Raw genomic sequence first — 22,866 nt, forward strand, 5'->3', positions numbered from 1 at the left:
CCACCCTGGACGGCAAAAAAGCCTTCCCCGCCAGTTTATTTTTACAAGTATCAAAGTGGGTCACTGACGCCACAGAATACGACAAAAAACCCAATTTAAAGAGGGTTTTTTTTAACGCCTCCAAAGACACAGCGGCAGTGCTTAAAATGCTTTTTCAAAACATTTTTATTGGTCTTATAGAAAATAAAGTAAGCTGTATCAACAAACATACAATATATACATCAATAACTTAGACACCTCAGAGAATCACGTTTAAATCCACAGTTGTTACTGTATATATGAATACATAGTACTTATCTACAGATTGCAAAAAGTACAATAATTTAATTTATAAATAGTTACAATTAACTATTGTCTGTTTTCATACAAAGTACTGCAATATTTTTATAACAACCCATACAGAAAAATAACAAAACAGATTATTAATTTTGTATTACTTGCTTTAGATTTGATACCTTTTTAAACACAGACCCACTCCATGAAGTAAAGAGGGAAAAAACCTGCACAGTCGACTGTTTACAAAGCATACTCTCATGGAAAAAAGCCAATGTCTCGAGAGCTAAGAAATTCACACAAGTGCTGTTACATTATCCTCTCTTACGCAATGCTTTTGAAAACAAAGCAGACGAGAAAAATAAAAAATATATTAAAAAAAGACAACTAATTAAAAAGTAAATCTGCAGAACAAATTACAGTGTAAAGATCAATTTTCAAACAACACACTTGACACATGATGAGAACACAAACGCTGTGGATGATGCTACAGCAAAAAACGACGAGCATTAACGACTGGTGTAGCAGCAGAGGAACCTCAAACGTACAAAAAACACACACACGCACAAACACACGCATACCAAAGAAATACAAAATATATTGCAAGTGGCCCTTGTGATAAAATCTAATGTAGCATCCTTTACACTCAGTGCACAAACGTTAACATGTCAGCAACATCTTTCAGTCTGATATCCTTGTCCAATTTCTTGATCCGGTAATTCATTCGATTTAAGACCAGAGTAACAAGTGAGTAAGGCTAAGTGCAACTGTCCGAATGTTCCTTTTTTTTTTTTTTAAACAGTGTTAACATGTTAGCTACTATAACAACAAGGGCCGCCTGCTTTTCCCATGAAGGGATTCAACATGTGAGGGTGAAATAAAAACACAGTTTACAAAAAAAAGAACTACAAAACAGCAAGAGTTTTTAAATAACAGACCATAGTCACTTTGACAATATTGATTACTCGTACATCTACTCTTTCACACCTTTTCCACTGAGTTGCATATTAAGGGTCACTTTTTCACAATGGTCATCAATACCTACTGTAGCTACATATTATACACCTGTATGTGTGTGTGTGTGAGAGAGAGAGAGAGACTCGTCATCTCTAGCAGAGATCGAGACATTGGTCGACGGTCGGTGCCACTCGAAACACCTTAAAGACACTTGACACCAACAAAGATTCACTCCACAAGACTGCCACAGCAATAAGGACGCCAACATCAATACTGGGCTATGTCAAGAGTTGGATAAATATTTTTCCCACAGTTAACCAGTCATTGTAGATAGCTAAGCATGTTGACAAAGTGAGGGTAGAGATACTTGCACACACAGATCTCTGGCATGGAGTTTTGCTGAGGCGAAGTTTTGCAGATTAACACCTCGCCGACACTGTAAGACATTCTGACCAGCAGGAGAGTGAGATCTGGATGAAGTGCTTTCTGTTAATGTCATCTTTACACTACTGCCACCTTGAGAGGTTGAACTCTTAGATTGCCTTCTTAGAGGACCACAAGAGTGATACGACTCTTGGCACAGAAGAAGTGCTGCTGACAGCTGTGGTTGATTGTAATTCTACATGCTCACGCTGTGTCTCTTTCTGAGTGTGGATTGAAGCCCTTTATGACATGTTCAATATTAAAGAAAAATAGGTGGGGGGTAGGGGGTGGGGGAAATGAACAGAGCTGCCATCCCTGCCTCCCTTCTTATCATATTGAAAGGTTTGTTCATTTTCTAGAGTGACCCGTTTGTCCTGAGCAAAACAAACAGGAGTTTAGTGCATACAAACCCTCGTCCAATCCCTACCGCTATTTCTGAAGTCTGAAAGAAGTGGATGAACTCACACAAGTGATTCTGCACCATGTGGCTCTTACCCTTTTAACTTCATTGATCCATAGCTAGCTTTTAGTCTTGAGAATGTCTGACGTTTCCCCACAGATTTGAGGGAAAAACCAGTCCACAGATTAACTTTGGAAGTCTTAACACAGAATTATTTCAATGTCTACAGTGAAATTTAAAGGTTATTTATTGTTATCCCTGTGATCTAATTTAGCTGTTCCAAGACTTTGAGAAGAATAAGATCTCTCCAACAACAGAGGCAAAGTCCTCCCCCTTGAGATGCACCCAATGTGACATTGTTTGTTTAATCTTGTTTGAATTGTGCCATGAATTACACATGATGTTTTTCAATTTATATCATTGCAATAAGTTCCCCTTTAAAAAAACAAAAACGAGTCCCTTTTATTTTTGTCATCTACCCACAATCCTTCCTCCGGCATATGTTACTTCACCTTCACCAATATGGCCCTCACCCTCGCCTATTAAAAGAGGTGGAAATATTAAAAGTCTTTGAAACAAACACAACTCCAACCAATAGGAGGCAGCATGCAGGGCTGGCTCTACACGGTCAACTTTGGGTTTGAATTCTACGTTATGTATTTTTAAAGTCTTACACTTCAACAATTGAATGAAAAACTGCATATTTCATGACATGCTTATTGTTTAAATTGAGAAACATCATTTTGTGTATTTAATGCACAATTCAATCGAGTATTTGTCTTTTCATTATTGACTAACAAAAGTTGTCAAAATGTATTGATACACGCCTCTAAAAAATTATATCCACTTTTTAATAATCGATAGTCATTAAAAAGAAACATTCTGTATTTAAAAAAAAAACTGCAGACCTTCAGGCATAGTTTTAACCAAAAGCTTCTGCAAGTGAAAGAGACAGAGAGCACTGTGGAAATCCCACAAATACAGTTCTGAAATGTAGTTCTTTTTAAAAAAAGATTTGGTATTTGTGTAATTTCTACAGTGTCTGGGAGTTCGCCTGCATTTTGTGAATTAAAAATACCTAGAAATTAAGACCTGTTTTTTTTTTTTTTTTTTTAATCGCAAGGTATCAAAACAGGACTCTACAGTGTTTGATTTTCACTAGAATCTAGTTAAAGTTTAAAAATGTAGTATCATGGTTGATCTAATCACCATACATATTACTTCTGAAAAAAGGTCTCATGATGGTACACCCGAGGGTCGGGTAGGGGGGGTCTCACCTCTGTATGAAGGCATTTACTCTCAGGTCACAGAGGCTGTATTTAGAGGGCATCCAGCACCTGGTGCATCTGTTACACAGATTCTGCAATGCCAGTTATCGCTTTAATCTTCAGATTAAAGTCTTCAGAGTTGATTTTTTGATGTCATTTCCCCCTGATTCTGTCTCACATGGCTCAATGTGGTCAACTTTGAATGACAGTATGATTTCGTAACTAACACCAAGGAAGCGGAGGATATCACAGATGCCAATACGCACAAAGACAATTGACCTTGTTTACACCACCTAGTTTAGCTCTACAGATTTGTTTTAAATAGCACAGCATTGACATCTATACAGTGAACGACACTGCCAACTTGTCACTTACACATCACAGCACGCGCTACCCCACAGTACGCGCCTAGTCACTAGAAAAAAGCTATCAGACTTCAATAGTAAGCCACTGTCGGTACAATTGCAAAAAAGATGTCACAGGTTTTTTTAGTTTTTTTTTTAGTTTTCCTTTTCTGTATTTATATAAACAATGGAAGTTATTCTACCTAGTAATAAAAACCGAGAACTCAACATTAGACAAAGTTTCTACACCTTAACAATTCAAACAGTAAAGCTTGTGTAAAGATTTTCTTTTGGAAATATCTGACGGCCCTGTCAACAAGTAATTACAAAAAATGCAATATATATCTTTTAAACAAAACAACTTGAACATATTTTCTCTATGAGCAAAAGTTATGTCTCAAAATGTTTGTGGATTTCACTGTCCCCACAAAACACGAGGATATTACTGTTATAACATTCAGGTTTTCAGATATTGTAGAAGAATCTTGTCATACTGGAATGGCACTCAGCTCTGGAACGATATCTTTAAGAACTGCTGATCCTTTTTTTTTTTTTTTTCCACTTTACCATAAATATGCAAGACCTCTTTGTATTTTCAGTGCATACATATATTATTGCATCTACCAGTCATATTGATTATGACAAGTTCATTAAAGCCTGTCACAAACTTATAAACAGAAATCAATGCCAGATTCAGGAGCATTATTTCAAGCTTATGTTCTTGACAGACAACCAACAAAAAAATTGCAAATTGGGCTTGATTAACTGGTTTTAGGTTAGTCAGGCTGTTTTGAAGACATCTGGAGAATCCACACCGAGTTTCTTATGCATCCCAATGTAAGTCAGTGCATGATAACAAGGAAGGGTTTATAGTGATGTACTGTCTGTGATGGCTCTTTCTCCAGTTTCAGATGGCAAACTGGAGAGGAATGACATCCACGATTTTAAGATTTGTAATCTTTCCAGTTGTGATAAGCTCTACGACTTCAAGAATGCCCATTCTTAGGACGGAAAAAACTTAAGAGCTCAGTCTTAAAGAAACAGATACATGACATACTGTACCTTACCCACAGATATTGCCTTCTTAATTATTGTGTAACCACAATCTGATTTTTAAATGAAATGTATCAGTATTGCCAAAATGTTGCTGTTCTTGAAATGACCAACTTCTGAATGTTTTTGTGTGATTGTGTCACCCATAAGCACGATGTGTCTGTTGACAGGTACAGACTGCAGAATCATCCTTTCGAGGTGAATTTGAGAAGAATACTGTTAGTGTTAGTAACAAGGGTTAAAACTGAGAACTTCAAAGGGTAAACCGTTTCCATGTTACAATGCACTGACCAGTTAAGTCTTGAACATCTTCCCCTTCCTCCTTTCTCCTACTACGACCTAGCCTCCGTTTTAGATTTGACGATGGTGATGACGCTGGTGGCGGCTACTTTACCAGGGATGAGGGGCCCTATGACAGAGGCCATAGGTCCCCTGGCTGAGGTGACGGGATTACGGGTCACAGTCCTGGCGAAGCTCTGAAGGGCCTCGTACTTTGAACGCAGAGCGTCCAGCTCCACCTTCATGCTGGCGTTCTCTGTGGCCAGCTTGTCCACCTCCTGCTGCAGCTGAGCCTTCTGCTTCTCGAGCTCCTCTTTCTGGGTGACGCGCTTCACTCGGCAGCTGGCAGCGTAGCCCCGGTTCTTGAGGGTGCGCCGCCGCTGCTTCAGCTGGAGGATCTCATCCTTGGTCAGGCCTCGTAGATGCTGGTTCAGCTCCCTCACTGACATGGTCACCAGCTCGTCATCGGTCAAGCTGGTGCCATTTTCTCCTGGCTCCCGCTTCACCTGAGGAAATTGGAGGTTAGTAGGTGGCAGATTTGATATTAAAATGTATTATTAGATTATTCACAAATTGATTTCTGTCAGATAGGCTGATTACCTTCAAGGCCTTGTTTCCCTTGTTTGTGGTAGTCATGCCACAAGAGCCGCGTCCACCTGTACTGCTGCTTGTTCTGTTGGTAAGAAAAGTCAGCATAAGGAACACACAATCTGAGGAATTAAGAATAAGAACATGACTGTGACATACACAACAAAGTATTTTTCTGGCAATGAAGCGAAAGCATGACTCAAATACACAAGTCCTTCAGATTCACAAGGCGGAGAAGTGGGTCAAGGACTTAACACTTCATTGCAAGTGATGCCAAGTCTGTTCTGAGAGAGGTACATGGACTATTTCTTCCCCTGTCAATATGAGCAAAGAAAGCATTTGTGGTATGCATTTCCCCCCTCCAACACACATCTACCGAACGGCAATGTGTTGAGTCATAAGGAGGATCAGATGTTATGCTGGCAGGGCTTCACAAAGATCTATTTGAAAACCAAGCTTAAATAAATAAAGCCTCTTAGAGCAGAAACAGCAGAGGACATGGATGGACTGAACCAAAAAAATAAAAATCAAATTTTTTTTGTTTTCTACTGCTAAAAAACAAACAGGGCATGCTTTATCTACTGTACCAGTTATCTAGTCTAGACAGTAAAACCTGTCTAGATTTGCTGATGCATGCCTATAATCCCATAAATCAATGAGAAAGGGAGATACTGCTACTACTGCAGAGCCACAGCTATCATCCAGAAGAAATGGGCTGCATTGCAGTTAATTCATGTCAGGATTGAGGGAACTCCAAAAGACGCTGTGCGGACGAGAAATCTAACCCATTGGTGTAAAAACATGCAAAAGGTTGGTTGCCTTGCACCGTGTGAGCTCTGTCACAGGATAAATATGCAAACACAGACACACACACACACACACACACACACACACACACGGTACTGGCCCTGGGTGCTTTACACTACACACGGCAAATGCTGTGTCAGCGACACGGGCACCGACCACAGTCAGCCCAGCCAGCACATTGCCTCTGTAAGCTGATTTACACCGCCCAGCAGTGTGTTTGTGCTGAGCACATAAACAAATACATGTGGGCTTTTACTACTTTCCAGCATCAAAAACAGGAAACAAAAGACCCCCCCCCCCCCCCCACCCAAAAAAAAAGAATCCTCAGAAGAATCACTGTCAGTGTGTGTTTATAGCTTACACAATCACTAACCTCGTCATCATGTATATGTATGCTGTGTGCACAGAAGCTCAGAGAGGGTAGAAAAAGAAAAGGAGATGAGTTGTTGCTCAGAAGTGCACTAAGATGGCCATGATATTTCCATGGCAACAAAGGGGTGCTACAGGTGGACTGGTCACCTGAGCCAAACAGGGAGAGACAGGCGCTTGTTAAAAATGACCTGAATACGACACTATCACACAGGCAGGGGACATTACATGGGGTCAGACTGTGACTTGCATTCTTGATGCTTTTACTTCAAAAAGTCCTCTGGCTTGTCATAAAATGGCAACACTTCCCTGTGCTGCAGATGCCAATATAAAAAGCCTTTCACATTCTGCAGAGGACTTTTAAAATGTGATACTTTCATCCCAGTTGGACCGGCTATGAATAGCCGACTGATAGTAACACCTACCTTTCATCGGCCTTTGTGGTGACTCATTTCCAGTAAGCATTTGGACCACAGATGCAAAACATAATGGGATAATGGGCTGCCTGATGATGCACAGATAATGGACAAATAGACAGGAAAGTACTCCACTAATAGCTACTGGGATGAGAGGAGAAAAAAAAAAAGGCTGCTTCTTCTAAATTTCATAAGCCTATCATTTTCCCCTCAGCTGCCTAGACCCAACATTGTTCAAAAGGCAGTTGAAACCTTGAAAACATAGAAAGACGGCACAATGTCCAGACTGAGGAGGCGTTTTCTGTCACACAGCTGTGCAGGGTAACACAGTAGGCAAGGCTTGGCACGCTGAAAGCCCACCATATGACACTCTGGAAGGATTGCGCCCAGGCTTCAACCCTCCAGCACAGGCTGCTGCCAACAGACGGCTACCAATGACAGGGCATGGCAGCACAACACAGACAAGGTCCAATGCACAGCTGCTCCCTTCCACTACCAGGCATGTCATACCTCCCGGAGACAAAGAGGCATCGCTCACACAAACACATAGAGAGAAATAGAAAGGAAAATACACCTGTAATTTTAAAACCCAAAATCATGACAGGGACATTTTCAGATTTGCTTTGATGATTTGGTTACAACAAAATGCCCTCGCATTTGACAAGTTCATCCTCTTAACAGTCTTAAGCAGAGACAGGAGTGTCTTCCCTGAACACATGTTTTTATCTCTATTAATAGTTTCAGGTTTGATTTTTGAGCCTAGCAAAAAAAGCAGGAGGAGAAAGCTGCTAAACTTTGAGCACCGGGGCAGCAAAGGTAGGGAGCAAGCGCAGGGACACATAAGTCTTTTGTAGGTGTTTGCTGAATTTTTATGAATCGCCTGAAAGAACGCTGACAAATCAGAGCTGATTGCTTGTGTAGGAGAGACATCACACCCACAGGAAACAGAAATCGCTGAGTGTGGTCACCCAGAGAAAGAGAAGGAGGGGATGGTGAGAGAGACAGATAGAGGAAGAGGGAGAGAGAGAGAGAGAGAGTGAGAAGAAAAAAAAAAGAGAGAGCAAACAGCCTTGTAAAAAATGCACACTCAACACATTTAGAGGAGCCTGAGAAGAACAGGTTGGTGGAAAAAAAAAAAATACTGATCTCAGCAAGGACCAAAACCAAGGTGCCAATTAGGAAGTTGTGAAGTTGAACTAACACAACGAGAGAAACCCGGCCAACCTTCAAAAGCTGTCTGTGTTCATCTAAATCTATAGAGGGCAGCTTGCGAAGGTGGGGTGGGCTAAGGTTGAGACTCAAGGGGTGTTTAAAAAAATAAAATAAAAAAAACTCTGGTGGGATAAATGCTGATGTGACATGATAGGTCCGGCCTTGAGCCTGTGTCATGCTTTAACGATCTCAGCCCCTCCACAGGATCTCTCCAGGGGGGCTGCCAAGGATGGACACCATTAGCCAGGGGACCCTTTGTTGAGGGGGAACTGAGGCTCCGGCATCCATGCACTGTGTCCCCTGATGAATATTTATCACTGTCGTTCACCGCCTAAGGTGGGGGTGGGAGACAGGGGCGGGGGCGGGAGGCTGAATAAAGATGCTCAGGAGGTGATTCTTCAAGGATACATCCAAGGCTCTTCCATCAACGTCTGTCTCAAAATGGCGGTATATGCTGGTGGGGGGCTGTGAAGGGGGGGGGGGGGGGGGGGGGGGATGGGGGTGGATTTCTGGTACTCGAGGTGGCACGCATGGTGGTTCAGGGCTGCAGGGAGAGTCAGCTCCACTTGACAGCAGTGTAACAAGATTATCAGGGCCATAAGAGCAAACAAAAACCCCAGCAACCTGCCTCAGAATCCAGATTACGACAGCGTCTGCTCTCTGAATACTAAACAACACGACCGGGGAGGACTAACAGGGCGCAGGCTTTACTGAGACATGACACTGTATTTCATATCACACAACTAATCACACGCACACGCATCCACACAGAGACAGATTACCAAAACCACACAAGCACACGTAAATTTAACGTGTCATGATCAATTCCTGAAAAGAAGCGTCCGAGCGCTTGGCACCGGCGGCCTGCTAATGAAGTGAATAAAAGCAGACAGTGGAGGTGCATGCTGATGAAAGCACGGGCAGCATCCAACAATGGCAACACAGCCCTGTGAAACTAACAGCTGAATATCATCTCACAGCAGACAATGCATTTCACTCCAAAAGAATAACACACAGTGTGGCTCATTTACAACTCGGATGCTTAGTTGAAATGTCTTCCCTCTGTTATGACCGCTCCAGATTTGCAAAGGTTTGAGCAGCCATTAGAAGACACAGGAAGCAGCTCTGGCTGAAAGGAGAAAGAGGCCCTGTCAGTGGTTTTCATGGATCTCCTTGGGCTACTTCAGAGAACTGTGGGGTGGACTTGAGATGGTTTTAAATGCAAGTAAATAAAATATTAGACATGATTCTACAACAATAAGTGTGATTTAATATTCAAATTGAATAAATCTCAATTTGGACAATTAGTACTCCTTTTTAAATGTAATCGTTTACTGATTTAAACTGTCAACTGCTGTAAAAAAACACAATATGTTCAACTCTGTTTTTTGTATATATATATATATATATATATATATATATATATATATTTACCGAATACATTAGTGGTTGAAAGGCAGCAAATAAAAAATATATATTATTCTTCAGCCCTTTTTTCAAAATCTCATGGAGTGTTGTGCTTTTGTCGCCTGTTTCTAACCAAACACACTTGTCACTGATTGATTGGTTAGGTCGTCAAAATGTTCAAATGTTTTAAAACCATACAATCTCCCTTATTTAATGATCAATACTGTTTTAATGAGTATCAAAAAGGACCAAAAAAAGTCTGCTGTCATAGTTTTTAATCCAAAGCTGTCGTGAGATAACGAGGGAGCGCACTGTCTCAATAACACAAATACATTGAAAACATTTTGGTTCCTGAAATGCTGGCAACGTATTTGGCTGGAAATTTTAATTTTCTAAAAAAAAAAACTGAACTAACCCAATACTTGGTGCCAGCAAGTTGCTGCATTATCAAAACGTGTATGGATAGCTTTGATTTTTCCGAATATCATAAACAGTTGAAATGATAGTATCATGACAACTGCACTTGGCTGAAAACATATTTCCAAGGTAATAGGTACATAAATGAACTCTGGGAGAACAACTGCCCCTGATCAGAGAGGTGTTTAGCAGTGTTTTCAAACCCCCGTCTGCACATTTAAGACGATTAACACAACGCAAAAGAAGAGAGCTGGATGTTAAGCCAGTATGATCACCTATTCAGTTTCCCTGATCAATAATGTATCAGACTTGTAGCCTCCCGCTCCATTATCATGGACTCAACACACGGAGTAGAATGATGATAACTACAAAGATAGAGAGAGACCCGTGAAGAGTGTGAAAAACAACAGAAATGTCAGCGATTTCTCATCGGGGGCTTCGGCTCATTAATTCATACTTTGTGCTTATTTGTTCTCTATGTCCACTTGCTCTCTCTGCGTTGAGATGCTTAATTCAACCAGCCAACCCTGTCACCCTGCACGCCATAAATAGCAATTCTCAACACTTCACGCCTGATCAGAGCCACTACTTTTGACTCCCTCCCTTCTGGTTCGGAGTCGAAAAAGATCGCCTAGATATTCAGATCTAATCATTCCTCCCTTCAACTGAGTGAAGTCAATTATCAGGGAGCTGCATGTGCTGGGCGCCATTTAACTGCAAATTAAAAATCAGACTCCTGTGATAGCTCTGGAGGAGTTACTGGATGACTGGTGTAAACTTGTGTACGGAGAAAAAAAAAAGAAACTGTGCGAGTGTGTCAGTGTGAGAAGAAGGTATGATGGGAAGAGGGGAGGGAAGCTATTAACTACTAAGTATTCAGAGCGTGAAATAAGAGTGACAAAAAGAGGGAGAGGGGGAATCATTCAGCAGCTTTCACAGGGAAATGTGATACGCTTGTAGTAGAGGGGGAATACTGAGCCACTACTTTTGACCAGAGGACGCTCAGGGCTAAATAGAATTTTATAAAAATCCTATGCCCACCTTCAGGACGGACTGATGTATTAAACAGCTGGCAGCAGCAGTCTATACGATGTTTTAACCTGATAAAATGAGGCCATCAAGATTAACAGTACAACTGCAATTATTAATCAATAAATCAGATTCAACCATTAAATTCATTACTCACAATTCATAATCGATGGGTGTGAGTAATTGTATAAGAAAAAAGGGTCCGATTTTTCAATTCAAGCTTAATTTCCTTATTTATTTTTATCGGTGAGCATCGTTTAGTGCTTTTGAAATTACTGACTGACTTTTTTATTTTTTACCATTTTCTCACATTTAACAGACAAAACAACTAATTAATGAACTGATAAAACAATCATCAAAATAAATATAAATAGGTTACTGGATGCTCTAAATAATAAATAGATGTTAAAAAAATCATTTATTGGAAACATGTTATCAACTGCATTAGTAAAATCGTAAAAACAAATAGAAAAAGTGAAATAGTGGGGATTGAAGTTTTATTAAATGATTTAGTTACGCTTGATTCATAAGTGCTCTTAAAAAAGGATTAAAAAGGATTCAATGAATGAAAGACTTGAAAACTAAAAAAAGTATTTCAATCTTGGCTTATTTATCAGCCATTAAACTTTAGTGGACCAACATGCTGAATGTTGACAAAGCACTGCATTCTGAGCTGGGATCAGAAAAAATGTTCAGTCCACTGTAACATAAAAATAAAATCAAAAATGAATGTTTGAGTCATGTAAGCCTTTTTATTCAGACGCCATATTTAGAGAAGTTATTGTAAATAAGTAAACAAACAATACTGTAAGCAAGTAATTGCTTGAATGCTTAATCACTCCAAAAGTCAAATTAGACTTATCTTTATTTTCAACATGAAAACAGTCTTAGATTCGGGTTTGATTGAAGACAAAGAACACTATCCCTGGGGTCTTTCAATCAAAATAAAAAAATGGCATTCGTTAGAGGACGTGAGGTAGTAGCAAGGTATCATGGGAGTTGTTGTATTTACTGTTTTCAATCAAAACTATCTGATGTGATTTAGGCAGAAATCTTGTTTACACACAATCACAATGTCATATGTTGAATTTCCATATACGGTATTTTCTGTTAAGCCAAGTATATTCACATGAATCCATTACATTCTAATAAAGTAAGCTTCTTCCATTCTCACTCTCTGACGTGTCATCGGTGTTTCCCCTGTTACCTCTGAACACAGGTGAATGAATGAAATGCACCCTTACTTAAGAAAAATATTTAGGTTTCTTCTAGGTTAGGACTTTGTTGGACAGGTTTGGGATTGTATGAATACATAATTCAACATAATCTATAATATACATCCAGTCCTTTTTAGGCATTTTTAAGAGTTGCAAGATGTTTGTTAATTTGACACTATTAGTTTTAGTCTGTGATAAAACAGAGAAAAATATGTACATTACATTACTTTGGATCATCATAGTCATATCTACAGAGTTGAAAATAGAGCATAACATAATGTTCTATGAAAAACACTGGCTCTGAAAAAGCCCCATATGGAACTGAGTCCGTTATATGATTGCAGAAGAGCATGTGGCACATTTATGTCGAGAATTTGCATCCAGTTCATGTGGTTTAAAGTAAAAACATGAATCACCACCCTCAAGGGATTTTGTATATTCTGAAGTCACTGAAAATGTGAAGCTTATTTAAAGGGACCTGGGTTAGACTGGTTTGCATTAACCAATGTTTCGATACATGCAGAATCTATTCCCGAGCTCAGTTAGCTGCTGTTTACACTAAGAGATGCTCTGTTGGTGAAAGCAGTAGGACAGGAGAAGAGACTTGGTTGGCCTTCCACAGTATCTGCCTGGAGGACTTGATTAAACAGGAAGAGAATAGCTCTTGATACTTCAGCCTTGCACTGGCAGAGGAAGTAAGGGTTGCAGGCAACCCACACACTGGCAAAATATCCAGGAGCTTTACTACAGCGCCTGCATACATATTAAATGCATATTGCATTGACCTAACAACTCCGACACAGCCTTTGCAGCACAAAAGGCTAAACTAAAGCCGTTCGACACATTCTAGTGCTATTTAAAGTGAAAAACATCTGAATTAATTACATCTTTGATTGTTGCCCCTGCACTGTTATGATTTGAGGTGGATTCTCTTCAACTGAAACACGACTCTGTGCAAGGCCATCAAACAAGCACAGCTCAGCAGCAGCAGCTTCACTGAATAAAGACGAGAGAGAAAACAAATTCATCATCTTGTTTCTCCTGTGGAGTGTTTTGATTTGAATGCAGGCAGTTAGCAGTCAAGACTTATTACCTGAAAGTACCAAAGATGCTAATTTCTATTAATAACACTGCCACCGCTCAGCTCAAATTATGGCAAGTGATTGATGATGTCTGCCTACAGGATATTTAATGGAGCCTTACACTCATCGTCCCCAAAAATATCCGAATTAGATATTATTTATGTCTCTAAAGAAAACAGTCCAAACTAATAATAATACATTCAATATGTTGAACTTCTTCTGTTCATTGTTATCTCCTCTCTGTACCTTACATCTTTTTCTCCTGAATTAAAGCTTACCATGGAACAACTTTAAAACATTTTCTTTTACATATTGTAAGATATCAAGTGTGTTACCGAGGCCTGTTTGTTCCCTCACAGTTGATCTGGAATTAAATGTCTAAGAGAATGAACCCCAACCTGTCCACTCTTCGGCTAATGAGTAACCCAGGTTGGATTCAGTCTAAGGGATTTGGGCGGCATTTATTGGTTTTATTTAAGTCACTTTGTTTTTGTAATTAAGGAGTTCCACATTTTTCAGGACTACATTATTTACGGTGCCGGAAAGAACATTATGCATTATATCCTTTAAGTGATAAAAGATTTGACTTGTGCAGGTGTTGCATAAATGTATCGGCTACAGTGTGAATATAGGTTTTTAATTGGGGAACCGCTCGTTGTTTACACAGAATCCATTAATGTTAGTAGCAGGTACTTCTACAGGCAGTAATGTTGTCAGCTTCAAGCTCTGCCTGAGCTCAATGTGGGTTTCACTGATCACTTTAGAACAAGGTCTCAAAATATTTACCCTTCTTAGAAAATAAACATTTACATATCCAGCCCAGAAAAAAATCAAAACAGCCTTTTTTTTCGTCTTATAAATCTCACAACAATAAACCAAATCTAACAACGTCTTCCCTATGTCAGTCACTGCTTTCATTTTGACTTGTGCAAATATGTATACACAGTTAAACACTTGTTTTTTTTCACGTCAGTTTACCGCTGATGTGTCTCAAACATTAATCAGCCAAGATAAAAGTAGGTTACATGAAAAACAGCAGCAAGTGCACAGCTCTCCGCTTATGCTCTCCATGTTCGTTTGGATATTGGCTAATCTAAATTATGAACACACAGAGAGCAGTAATGAACATGCCAAGTGTAGCTCGAGTTCCTAACAGAAATTCATCAAACACACTTGCTACCCTGTCTGCTGGATGAAAGTATTACTTTGAGAAGTGGAGCGGGCATATCGCAATGCTAAGCAATCATAATCCGCACTACACTTGCAAGAGGTTTCATCACCAACATTCCCTCCCCATTGCAAAAAGGGTAAAAAAAAAAACTATATTGATCTTTTTCTCCCTTCCTTGCAGGCATTCCCATTTCCCCGTGCAGCTTAAGCAGCACTTTTGTGGACAAATCCCACATTTGTGTTCATTTCTTGAGGCTATTAATTGTCCTGAATAGGCGTAACTACTCCCAAGGCACAGCTGTGTTGGCCAAGCAGAGGTGTTGGTGGCCAGACTGTAGTCGATGCTGTGAAAAGTCTTGCCTCGTGTTTCATCAACCTCATATATCCTCTTCTACCCTCCACCGCCTGCCCATTCTGAGCAACGCCACTGGGTATGAGTTGTGCACTCGGTTCACCTCTATGGTATCCGGCCTTATTTTATCATCGCTACCTCAATGCAGGAGGCGATAAATCTCAGAGCTGAGCTCCACCACTCCCTGTCTCCATCCACACACCATTGCCAGCCCCATCGGGCTTTTATATGGGCCCTCATCTGTTCTGGTTACCTGCAGAGAAAGGCAGAGATGGGCATTACGCTTTATTGCAAAGCCGAGCTTCTGATGTGGGGCTGGCCTGTCTGCTAAACACACTTCAATGCCCTGCTCGCATGAACAGAGATGATGAAATAAGTTGGATATCTGAGCAAGAATGGGCAACTTCTATCTGTTTAGCCCCACCAATATAAGCTCAACAGTTTCCAAGGTGACTTTTCAAATTGCACAGAGATTCTCCATGGATAATTCATTACCTGCCCTCCATAAGCGAGCACTCTAATAGGCAGCAAATTTCATCATGTCACACACAGGGAACAGGAGCATCTGCCAGCCCAAAATAAAAGAAATTACATGTTCTACCGGGTAAGCAAGCCTGTTGCCTTGTAGATAGTATCAGGCATAGCATCCAGTGACAAAAATAAAAGTAGGTAGTACACTCTACACATCAAATTACTTTTTTTTCCTACACCATATTTCCATTTCATAGCATCTAAATAAGATGTTGTTTTCAACTTCTATTCATCCCATAATTACACATGACCCAATTTAAACAGCCACTCATTGTAAGACTCCATTATAACAACACAGGCATAATATATTGCTTATCATGCATTTTTTAAATGGATCTGACATGGCAGTTGACACTTAAGCACTTAGTCTAAATGTACTCACAGCCTGTTTGTTGATGTACGTCATGACAGCACTGCAATAAAATGCACATTCTCAGCTGAATGTTGATGAGGCTATTGATATATACATGATGGTCATCACTTGATGCTCATAGCTTGATGCCTGACTTGCACGACAGATCAGCACCATTTCGATCCACCTCTTCAGTAATAACTGCGGCTGGCTGATAAACATCGACCCTTATCCAGCGAGCAGACCTTTGTCCGGTAGTGCCATATTTCGGGGTGGATTCTGAGAACGTCTTAATACATCATTGTGATGATTCAGCGCGATTAAAAAAATAATACAGCTGCTGCATGTTTGTTTGCTTTGATTATTTTGTTTAAATCCAGTGGTTAACTGCCTGGATGTGAAATCAAAGCCCAGGACGGTGGCTCTGGCACTGCCATTGTTACAATGTAACCAGTGGTTAAATGAATTGTCACTTCAGGTGAACCAATTCAACACGAAACCGTGGTTTGGAAACGTTTACTAAAAGGTTAAATCCATGCATGCATTCAAAGCCAAATGAAAACAACAGCACACTTCTCAGATTTACAAACAATTGCATTCATATTTGACAGAAATGCCATGAGAAAATACTGGAAATCCAACCTGATCTCGCTAAACCGCTGTCTCGGCTCGCTCCTCTTCACAACGGGGTGATGAAGCAGCAGGTTTGAACAGCAAAAAGCTCATGAGTTGACAAAGCAGCGAGAAGAAGCGCTGTGTTACAGAGGACAGGCGATGTCTTTGCAAAGTGACGATCATAAAGACAACCTTAGTTACACAGTGTTTGACATTCCGAGACTCTCCGGGTCTCCTGTCTCTCCACGCACTGCTCGTGAAAGTCGCAAACAACTCCCCGCCTACAAAACAAGCAAGCGAGGAAATCCCCGTGCACAGCCTTCATACTATAACTGAAGCATTACAACACCAGGAGCGATTCCTCATCGTGGGAAATCACCTTTTGCGCGCGAAACGGCTGGCTGCCACGCTTCGTGAAAACCCAAACTGGAGTGACACGTTTTATTCGCAGCTCATGAGTGTGTACAAAAGATTAGCTGCCATCTCAGCATAGTAGGAACTCGACTGTTGTCGATTCCCCAGCAGCTACACAAGAACTTCCTGTCAAAAATTTCACAGTAAAAGCCGCTGTCTTCGAGAACAGTTAAATTGCTGCGATTGCAAACGGCGGAAACTCTTATTTTGAAAAGTGATTCTCGTTCGAATACAGCCAGCTTGACGAGTTTAGATGTCAGAAGCTAGGTATGCTAGCCCATGAAGCTAACCGAGACCAGCTTGTCAGCGGCGAGGCGAAGGCATGCACACTCAGCATAACAACACCACCGACTCCGCTTGGTTTACAGACCCACCTGACTTAAAAATGAAGTTACTGCCGTCAGTGTCCTCTTCTTATTCCGTCACGGCGGAGCCCAAACACTAGAGGCAGTAAAATTTGTGTTTCACTGACAGAAGCGAGAGCGCTTCCAAATGCCAGCTCGTGCTCTCCTTGTTGATTCCTTTCTCTTGTATCGAAGCCAGACGTCATCATGTTTGGTCACGTGCCTTCATTCATGAGGGCTCTTCTTTCCTCACAATAAAAAAAACATCCTTTATCTAGAAATGTTTCAGCTATGTTTACAGTAAAGTAACTAATACGGTACTTGCATTTGCAGTATCATAAAAATACAAAATGTGTTGTTTATATTTAATAAAAACAAAACAGACTCACAGTTTCATTGCGTTGTAAAATACAGCGTTTGTAAAAAAAAAAAAAAAAAAAAAAAAAAGGTGTTAGAAAATGATCACACTGCATAAACACAAGTTGATCAATTAAACATCTTCCAGAAAATCCCTGGTTGGTGCTTTTCTGCATCATCGCATACCACTGAATTGCAGTTATGTAGTAAGCCCAACATTTTCATCCATCACCACCGTCCCAAAGAACTGATTTAAATACGTTTTTTTTAAAGTAGTCTTTCACATTCAATAGTAGAAGTATTTTTTTTGTCCACTTACTTATCCTGAAAGTGGTGCGACAGCACAGAAATCAAACCTTAAGTGGGGAGAGCACCAATTCAAAATATAAAACTTTTAACTCTTATAAAGAAAAGGCATTCCCTTACATTAAAATATCTCTTATATATTTCACACCTTTATCTCAAATGTATGTGTTCATTTAGTTCAAGAAAGTAACCCTCTAGGTTAGCCTTCAACAATCACTTGCCAGTAGTTGTTTATAGCTTATACTGCATCTGATGATGTCACCGATGTAAAGGTATCATCATATAAACATTGTTTTCAAATGTGACCCAAAAAAACCAATCACTTCTTCTTGATCTTGGGGTTACTGCTGTTGAACATACTGATCCCACCAGATCTGACATTAACAGTTTCTGCAGTCACTCCTGGCTGCTGCAACACTTTGTCCAGAGTTGTCTTCTTTATGGCGGCAGAGGAGATTTTCTCTTGGTCGGCCAAAAACTGAAGTTCTCTTTTTGATGAAGGGAAGAAACAAAGGGACATTTAAAATATATAAATAAATAAACATATCAGACAAAAACAATAGCCTAATAGTACTCCTAAGACTGTGTCATCAGCAGCAGAGAACAATTCTCTCTTGCATTCAGCTCCATCTACTGTCTGAATGATATACTTCAAAAGAAATATATCACTGTGTGGTCATTTCAATATGACCATTAACTTAAAAGCATTTGTTGTGTATCCCTCTGACATAAAATATGATTTGTTGGTTTGTTTGTCACACACTTTTCTGATCAACCTACCTCGTCCTCACACAGGACGTCTCTACAGCATTGATCAGGAGGCTGCGGAAGCCGCCGCTCTCCATGACGTGCAGGGCGTGGATGGTGGCGCCTCCTGGTGAACACACATTGTCCTTGAGCTGCCCAGGGTGTTGATCTGAGTCTAACAGCATTCGAGCAGCCCCCTGTTAAAAAGGGACACAAAGAAAGGTCCACATTAGACTAACACATCACTGTTGCAGATGAGACTTGGCAAAATCTTATTTTAATTTAGGAGAGAGCTTATTTAACTGTTTGCTTAAGTATTAAAATGAGAAAAAGAGAGTATTTGTACACAAATCATGTAGGTGCATGGCAGTGCAAAAACAGCAGCATGTGGAAGAAGATATGCCCGCACACTTGCTCAAATGCCACAAAAAGTTTTTATTCTATCACAACCACCAAAGGTCTTCTTCAGGGGTTCATTTTTATTGTCACCTGAAGAAGATCTTCTTTCTTAGAATTCAGATTTGCAAGTTTAAGTCAATACTCTCTTATTGTTATTTAAAAAATGATTTATGATAATTAAGTTGTCACACCATAGGTCATATTCGCAGGGCTAATCTGTTAAATGAACCATATTTTTTATTGAAATAAAATATAAATATTCAGCACCAGTGAATCAAGAATTGTGTCACATGAGTCCAGATGACAACTTATTGTTATTTTTTCCCAAGCCAATAAAACATATATAGAAAAACACCCAAGAAAGCACATGTGATGTATAAAGATTAAAAAACATTTAGTACCAGTAATGCTTGGGCTCCGAGGCGTACAGCTAATCTTCTAGGCAGGCCCATTTTTACTCCACCGTCAGCAAGAGCATCCACAGCTGTGAACGCCTAGGAGGCCACAAGAATAGCTTTTAGGATCATTGTTGTTACAATGTGTGTAAAGTTAAAAATGACTTATTTCTTATTTTCATTATAAAACACACTCTCTTGTATATCCATGACCTACGTAAGCAGGGCCGCTGCCACTGAGGCCCGTTACAGCGTCAATCAGGTCCTCTTCCACCTCAGTGCAGTATCCCACACTGGCCATCAGCTGCTCCAGTAGCCTCCCATCCTCCACCAGTGCATGAGTGCCTGTGGCGTACACAGTGGCCCCCTCACGCACCACCACTGGAGTGTTGGTCATGCAGCGCATCACCTTCGGATCAGGGCGATACTGATACAGCTTCTGTAAAGAATAACAATGTGCTGATTGCATTTCCTTAAATTCTAGGAACAAAAAGTGAAAGATGGTTTTCATCGTTTCTTTTTCACTGTCCTCAAACTGATATGATTCTTAGTTAAGAAAGGTGATAGACTAGTTGAGCTTTATTTACTCAAATCTGCCTTAAAAACACACAAAAAAACATGTTAGCCTATTTTAAATGAAAATGTATAACGTTTCAAGTCCATGCAGATAACCGTTCCATGTCATGTAACAACATGTGAGTATTCTGCCTCAGGGTCTGCCAAGATCAAAGCTCAGATATACAGTCAGACCTTATTGTAAAAAAAAAAAAAAAAAAAAGAAAAAAAAGGGAAGATTGAATTTTAGACACTAACCGTAAACAAGACCGGAGATGTTTCAGAGAACATAATTTATGGTCAGTAGAAGAAAATGTCAGATAAAACTAAATATCAAAATGATTTTAAAGATCAGAAATATGAGGCAAATTATAAAACAAACAACGGTTCTACAACCCAACTTTTGTCTTTTGTCAGATGCATTAATGTCTGCATATGCCCGAAATAATAACAATAGGTTTATTTTAAGACAAAAGAGCCTTAATGAACTCTGCAATTAGGTGGCAGCAAATATATGTCTTTAAAAATACAAGTGTATCCACAAAATCCCAATGCTGATGGTCCCTGATTGAAACAAACTGTACACTTATTATATGTCCATTATTTAAATGTATCACTTATGCATCTCTGCTTCTACTATAGATTATCTATATGATAAAGTATATTTTATTTATTTATTTTTCTGATATTTTGATACATGTCCAATATTTGATTCCTTTCCATACTATTTTTTATCTTATATCTTTGGTTCTCCTGTTTCTTGGTAATTTTTATCAGGTTTTTTTAATAGCCTTTTTCAATTCAAGAATAGATCCAACAATAGTATTCAAACTCAAGAATATTCTTAAATCTTCAACATCACCTTCATTTATCCCTATAGGTCAAAAACATGACACCCACTGATGAAAACTGTCTTACCAAAGACTGCATAATCAGACAGTGTTGGATGTGAATGTCTCTGAGCAGTCACTCACAAAGGGTTCTAACTTGCCTTCTCTATCGAGCTGATGGTGACTCCTGCAGCGCATGACACAATAAGGTGACGATCTTCAATGTCTGGTCCAATCTCATCCAGTACAAAGGGAATGATGTTTGGCTTCACAGCTAAGAAGAGGACATCGCTTTTGCTGACCGTCTCTTTGTTGCTGGTGGTGAAATTGACCCCCAATTTCTGTAATAGTGACATTGTACTGGATATAAGTATGCAATCTGTGGGAATACATTACCTGCAAGAAAGGCAACGTTTTATAAGCTACTTTGATAATGCACACACAAAACGGCATGCAGATTAAAGCAGACAAGTTGATAGGCCTAACCATCCCTAATTGTATACCCACCCGCAGCCCCTGGACCGTAGGGAGGTCTGTGTCCGGGGAACTGGCTGTGATTCTGTGGGTGGCAATCACGCCTATAAGGAGGGGAATAATCCAGAAATAAATTCAGTGTCTGATTGCAATCATCTCACATGAACAACATACATCAAATCTGAATAATAGGCCAATATACATACAAGGTACTACAGTAGATTCAGAACTCACCTGCTGCTGTGAAGCCCCTTACAAGAGCGTGGGCCAGCTGACCCGCTCCTATGAAACCCACGCTCATTATACCTGTGAATTAGAAACATTTACCTTAACAGGTCATTCAATCTTATGTCTGCAAATCAAAAAAAAAGTCGAACATAACGTCTCAGAAGAGGTGTAGCAGCTCATAGTGTGTTCTACAGTTTAAGTAAACAAACTCACTTCCTTATAAAGCGAAGAAAACGACATTTATGTAGGCTTACACGTGGCGACAGCAGCCATGTTATTGTGCAATAATCATATTTAAAACTTACTAATAAACTGATGAGTTCCGTAGTGCGCCGACCAAAAGACCGATAGACTACAGCAACAGTTCCTCTGAACCCCCAAAATACAGCGAAGTCAACGTGGCTCAGTTGTCTCGCGCCCATACCTGGGTAGAAACAATTGACTGACAAGCGGACAGACCAATGAGCATGCGTATTTAGTCGACTGGTAAAACGTTTGACCTATCACGGCATTATGATTAAAATACTTTAGGGCGGGTTTTGTAAGGACGAAATACCAGTTGCATCAGTCTGTGCCGGAGGGCAGAAAAGTTTGCTGCTTGAACTTTACTATCATCTAGTGGCGAAAAGCTTGAAAGGCATGCTGCAGACCATTTTTCGGAAAAGGAGACAGACTCTTATTCTGACCCAGAAAGCAACAAATGAAGCCCAGTTTACAGTCGAAAGCGTGTAACACATTTGATATCTTAACCAAAGTTCAGCAATCAGCAACAACCAGTTTATTTCACATCTGTCTATCTTTTATTTTAAATCCCAAACATAGGCCTAATAGGCTATATGATGAGTATTTAAGTAGGCTATTGCCCATTACCTAGTAGCCCCCCCCCCCCCCTTAACAGTTTATATAAAAAAATGAATTGTACCTTGGAAACAATGAGGAAGTAATCAGCAAATAACTGACTGATCTCTCAACCGGAAGGTCAGGGGTTAAATCCTTAACTCCTGCAGTCACATTTAGAAGTGTCCTTGGGCAAGTCACTGAACCCCAAAATGCTCCTGCCTCTATGCCAGCAGCATGTGAATGTCTGTGAATGGGATTAGTTAATACTGATGGACAAATTACATAGAATCCTCTTCAATCAGTGTGCAAATGTGGTGTGAATGGGTGAATGTGACATGCATTGTAAAAGCATTTTTGAGCAGTCAGAAGACTAGAAAGCAGTAGTCAAGTCAGGAACAGTTGGTATTACAAGGAAT

The 22,866-nt window shown here is 40.0% G+C and overlaps 2 protein-coding genes across 4 annotated transcripts; both read right to left on the reverse strand.

Annotated features, from left to right (window-relative positions):
* Nucleotides 1-147: 147 nt before the first annotated feature.
* Nucleotides 148-17,516, reverse strand: LOC109994924 (transcription factor MafG). 3 transcript variants are annotated; one of them, XM_020648439.3, is made up of 3 exons: nt 17,350-17,516; nt 5,598-5,670; nt 148-5,503 (listed from the first exon to the last, which is right to left on the reverse strand). In XM_020648439.3, the coding sequence occupies exons 2-3, from the start codon at nt 5,631-5,633 to the stop codon at nt 5,051-5,053; spliced, it is 489 nt and encodes a 162-aa protein (XP_020504095.1). In that variant the 5' UTR covers nt 5,634-5,670; nt 17,350-17,516; the 3' UTR covers nt 148-5,050. The 3 variants fall into 3 exon arrangements, with proteins under 3 accessions (XP_020504095.1, XP_020504111.1, XP_020504104.1); XM_020648455.3 differs by lacking the exon at nt 17,350-17,516 and adding an exon at nt 16,941-17,294; XM_020648448.3 differs by lacking the exon at nt 17,350-17,516 and adding an exon at nt 16,589-16,926.
* A 226-nt stretch (nt 17,517-17,742) lies between these two features.
* On the reverse strand, nt 17,743-22,068 carry pycr1a (pyrroline-5-carboxylate reductase 1a). The gene is made up of 8 exons (XM_020648170.3): nt 21,916-22,068; nt 21,617-21,688; nt 21,416-21,486; nt 21,070-21,249; nt 19,741-19,962; nt 19,530-19,622; nt 18,763-18,926; nt 17,743-18,470 (listed from the first exon to the last, which is right to left on the reverse strand). Exons 2-8 carry the CDS (start codon nt 21,681-21,683, stop codon nt 18,302-18,304), a joined length of 966 nt encoding a protein of 321 aa, XP_020503826.1. The 5' UTR covers nt 21,684-21,688; nt 21,916-22,068; the 3' UTR covers nt 17,743-18,301.
* Between the last annotated feature and the right edge of the window lie 798 nt (nt 22,069-22,866).

The sequence above is a fragment of the Labrus bergylta genome, chromosome 16, assembly GCF_963930695.1.
Source record: "Labrus bergylta chromosome 16, fLabBer1.1, whole genome shotgun sequence".
NCBI classification, from domain to species: Eukaryota; Metazoa; Chordata; class Actinopteri; order Labriformes; family Labridae; genus Labrus; species Labrus bergylta.

What these genes read in the sequence shown, in the direction of transcription:
- LOC109994924 (XM_020648439.3), bottom strand. Translation starts at nt 5,633, where the DNA reads ATGACTACCACAAACAAGGGAAACAAGGCCTTGAAG. An exon ending in AGGGAAACAAGGCCTTGAAG is followed by an intron (nt 5,504 to 5,597) that starts GTAATCAGCCTA and finishes CAATTTCCTCAG; the next exon opens with GTGAAGCGGGAGCCAGGAGA.
- pycr1a (XM_020648170.3), bottom strand. Translation starts at nt 21,683, where the DNA reads ATGAGCGTGGGTTTCATAGGAGCGGGTCAGCTGGCCCACGCTCTTGTA. An exon ending in AAGGGGCTTCACAGCAGCAG is followed by an intron (nt 21,487 to 21,616) that starts GTGAGTTCTGAA and finishes CCCTCCTTATAG; the next exon opens with GCGTGATTGCCACCCACAGA. An exon ending in ACGTCCTGTGTGAGGACGAG is followed by an intron (nt 18,471 to 18,762) that starts GTAGGTTGATCA and finishes TTCATCAAAAAG; the next exon opens with AGAACTTCAGTTTTTGGCCG.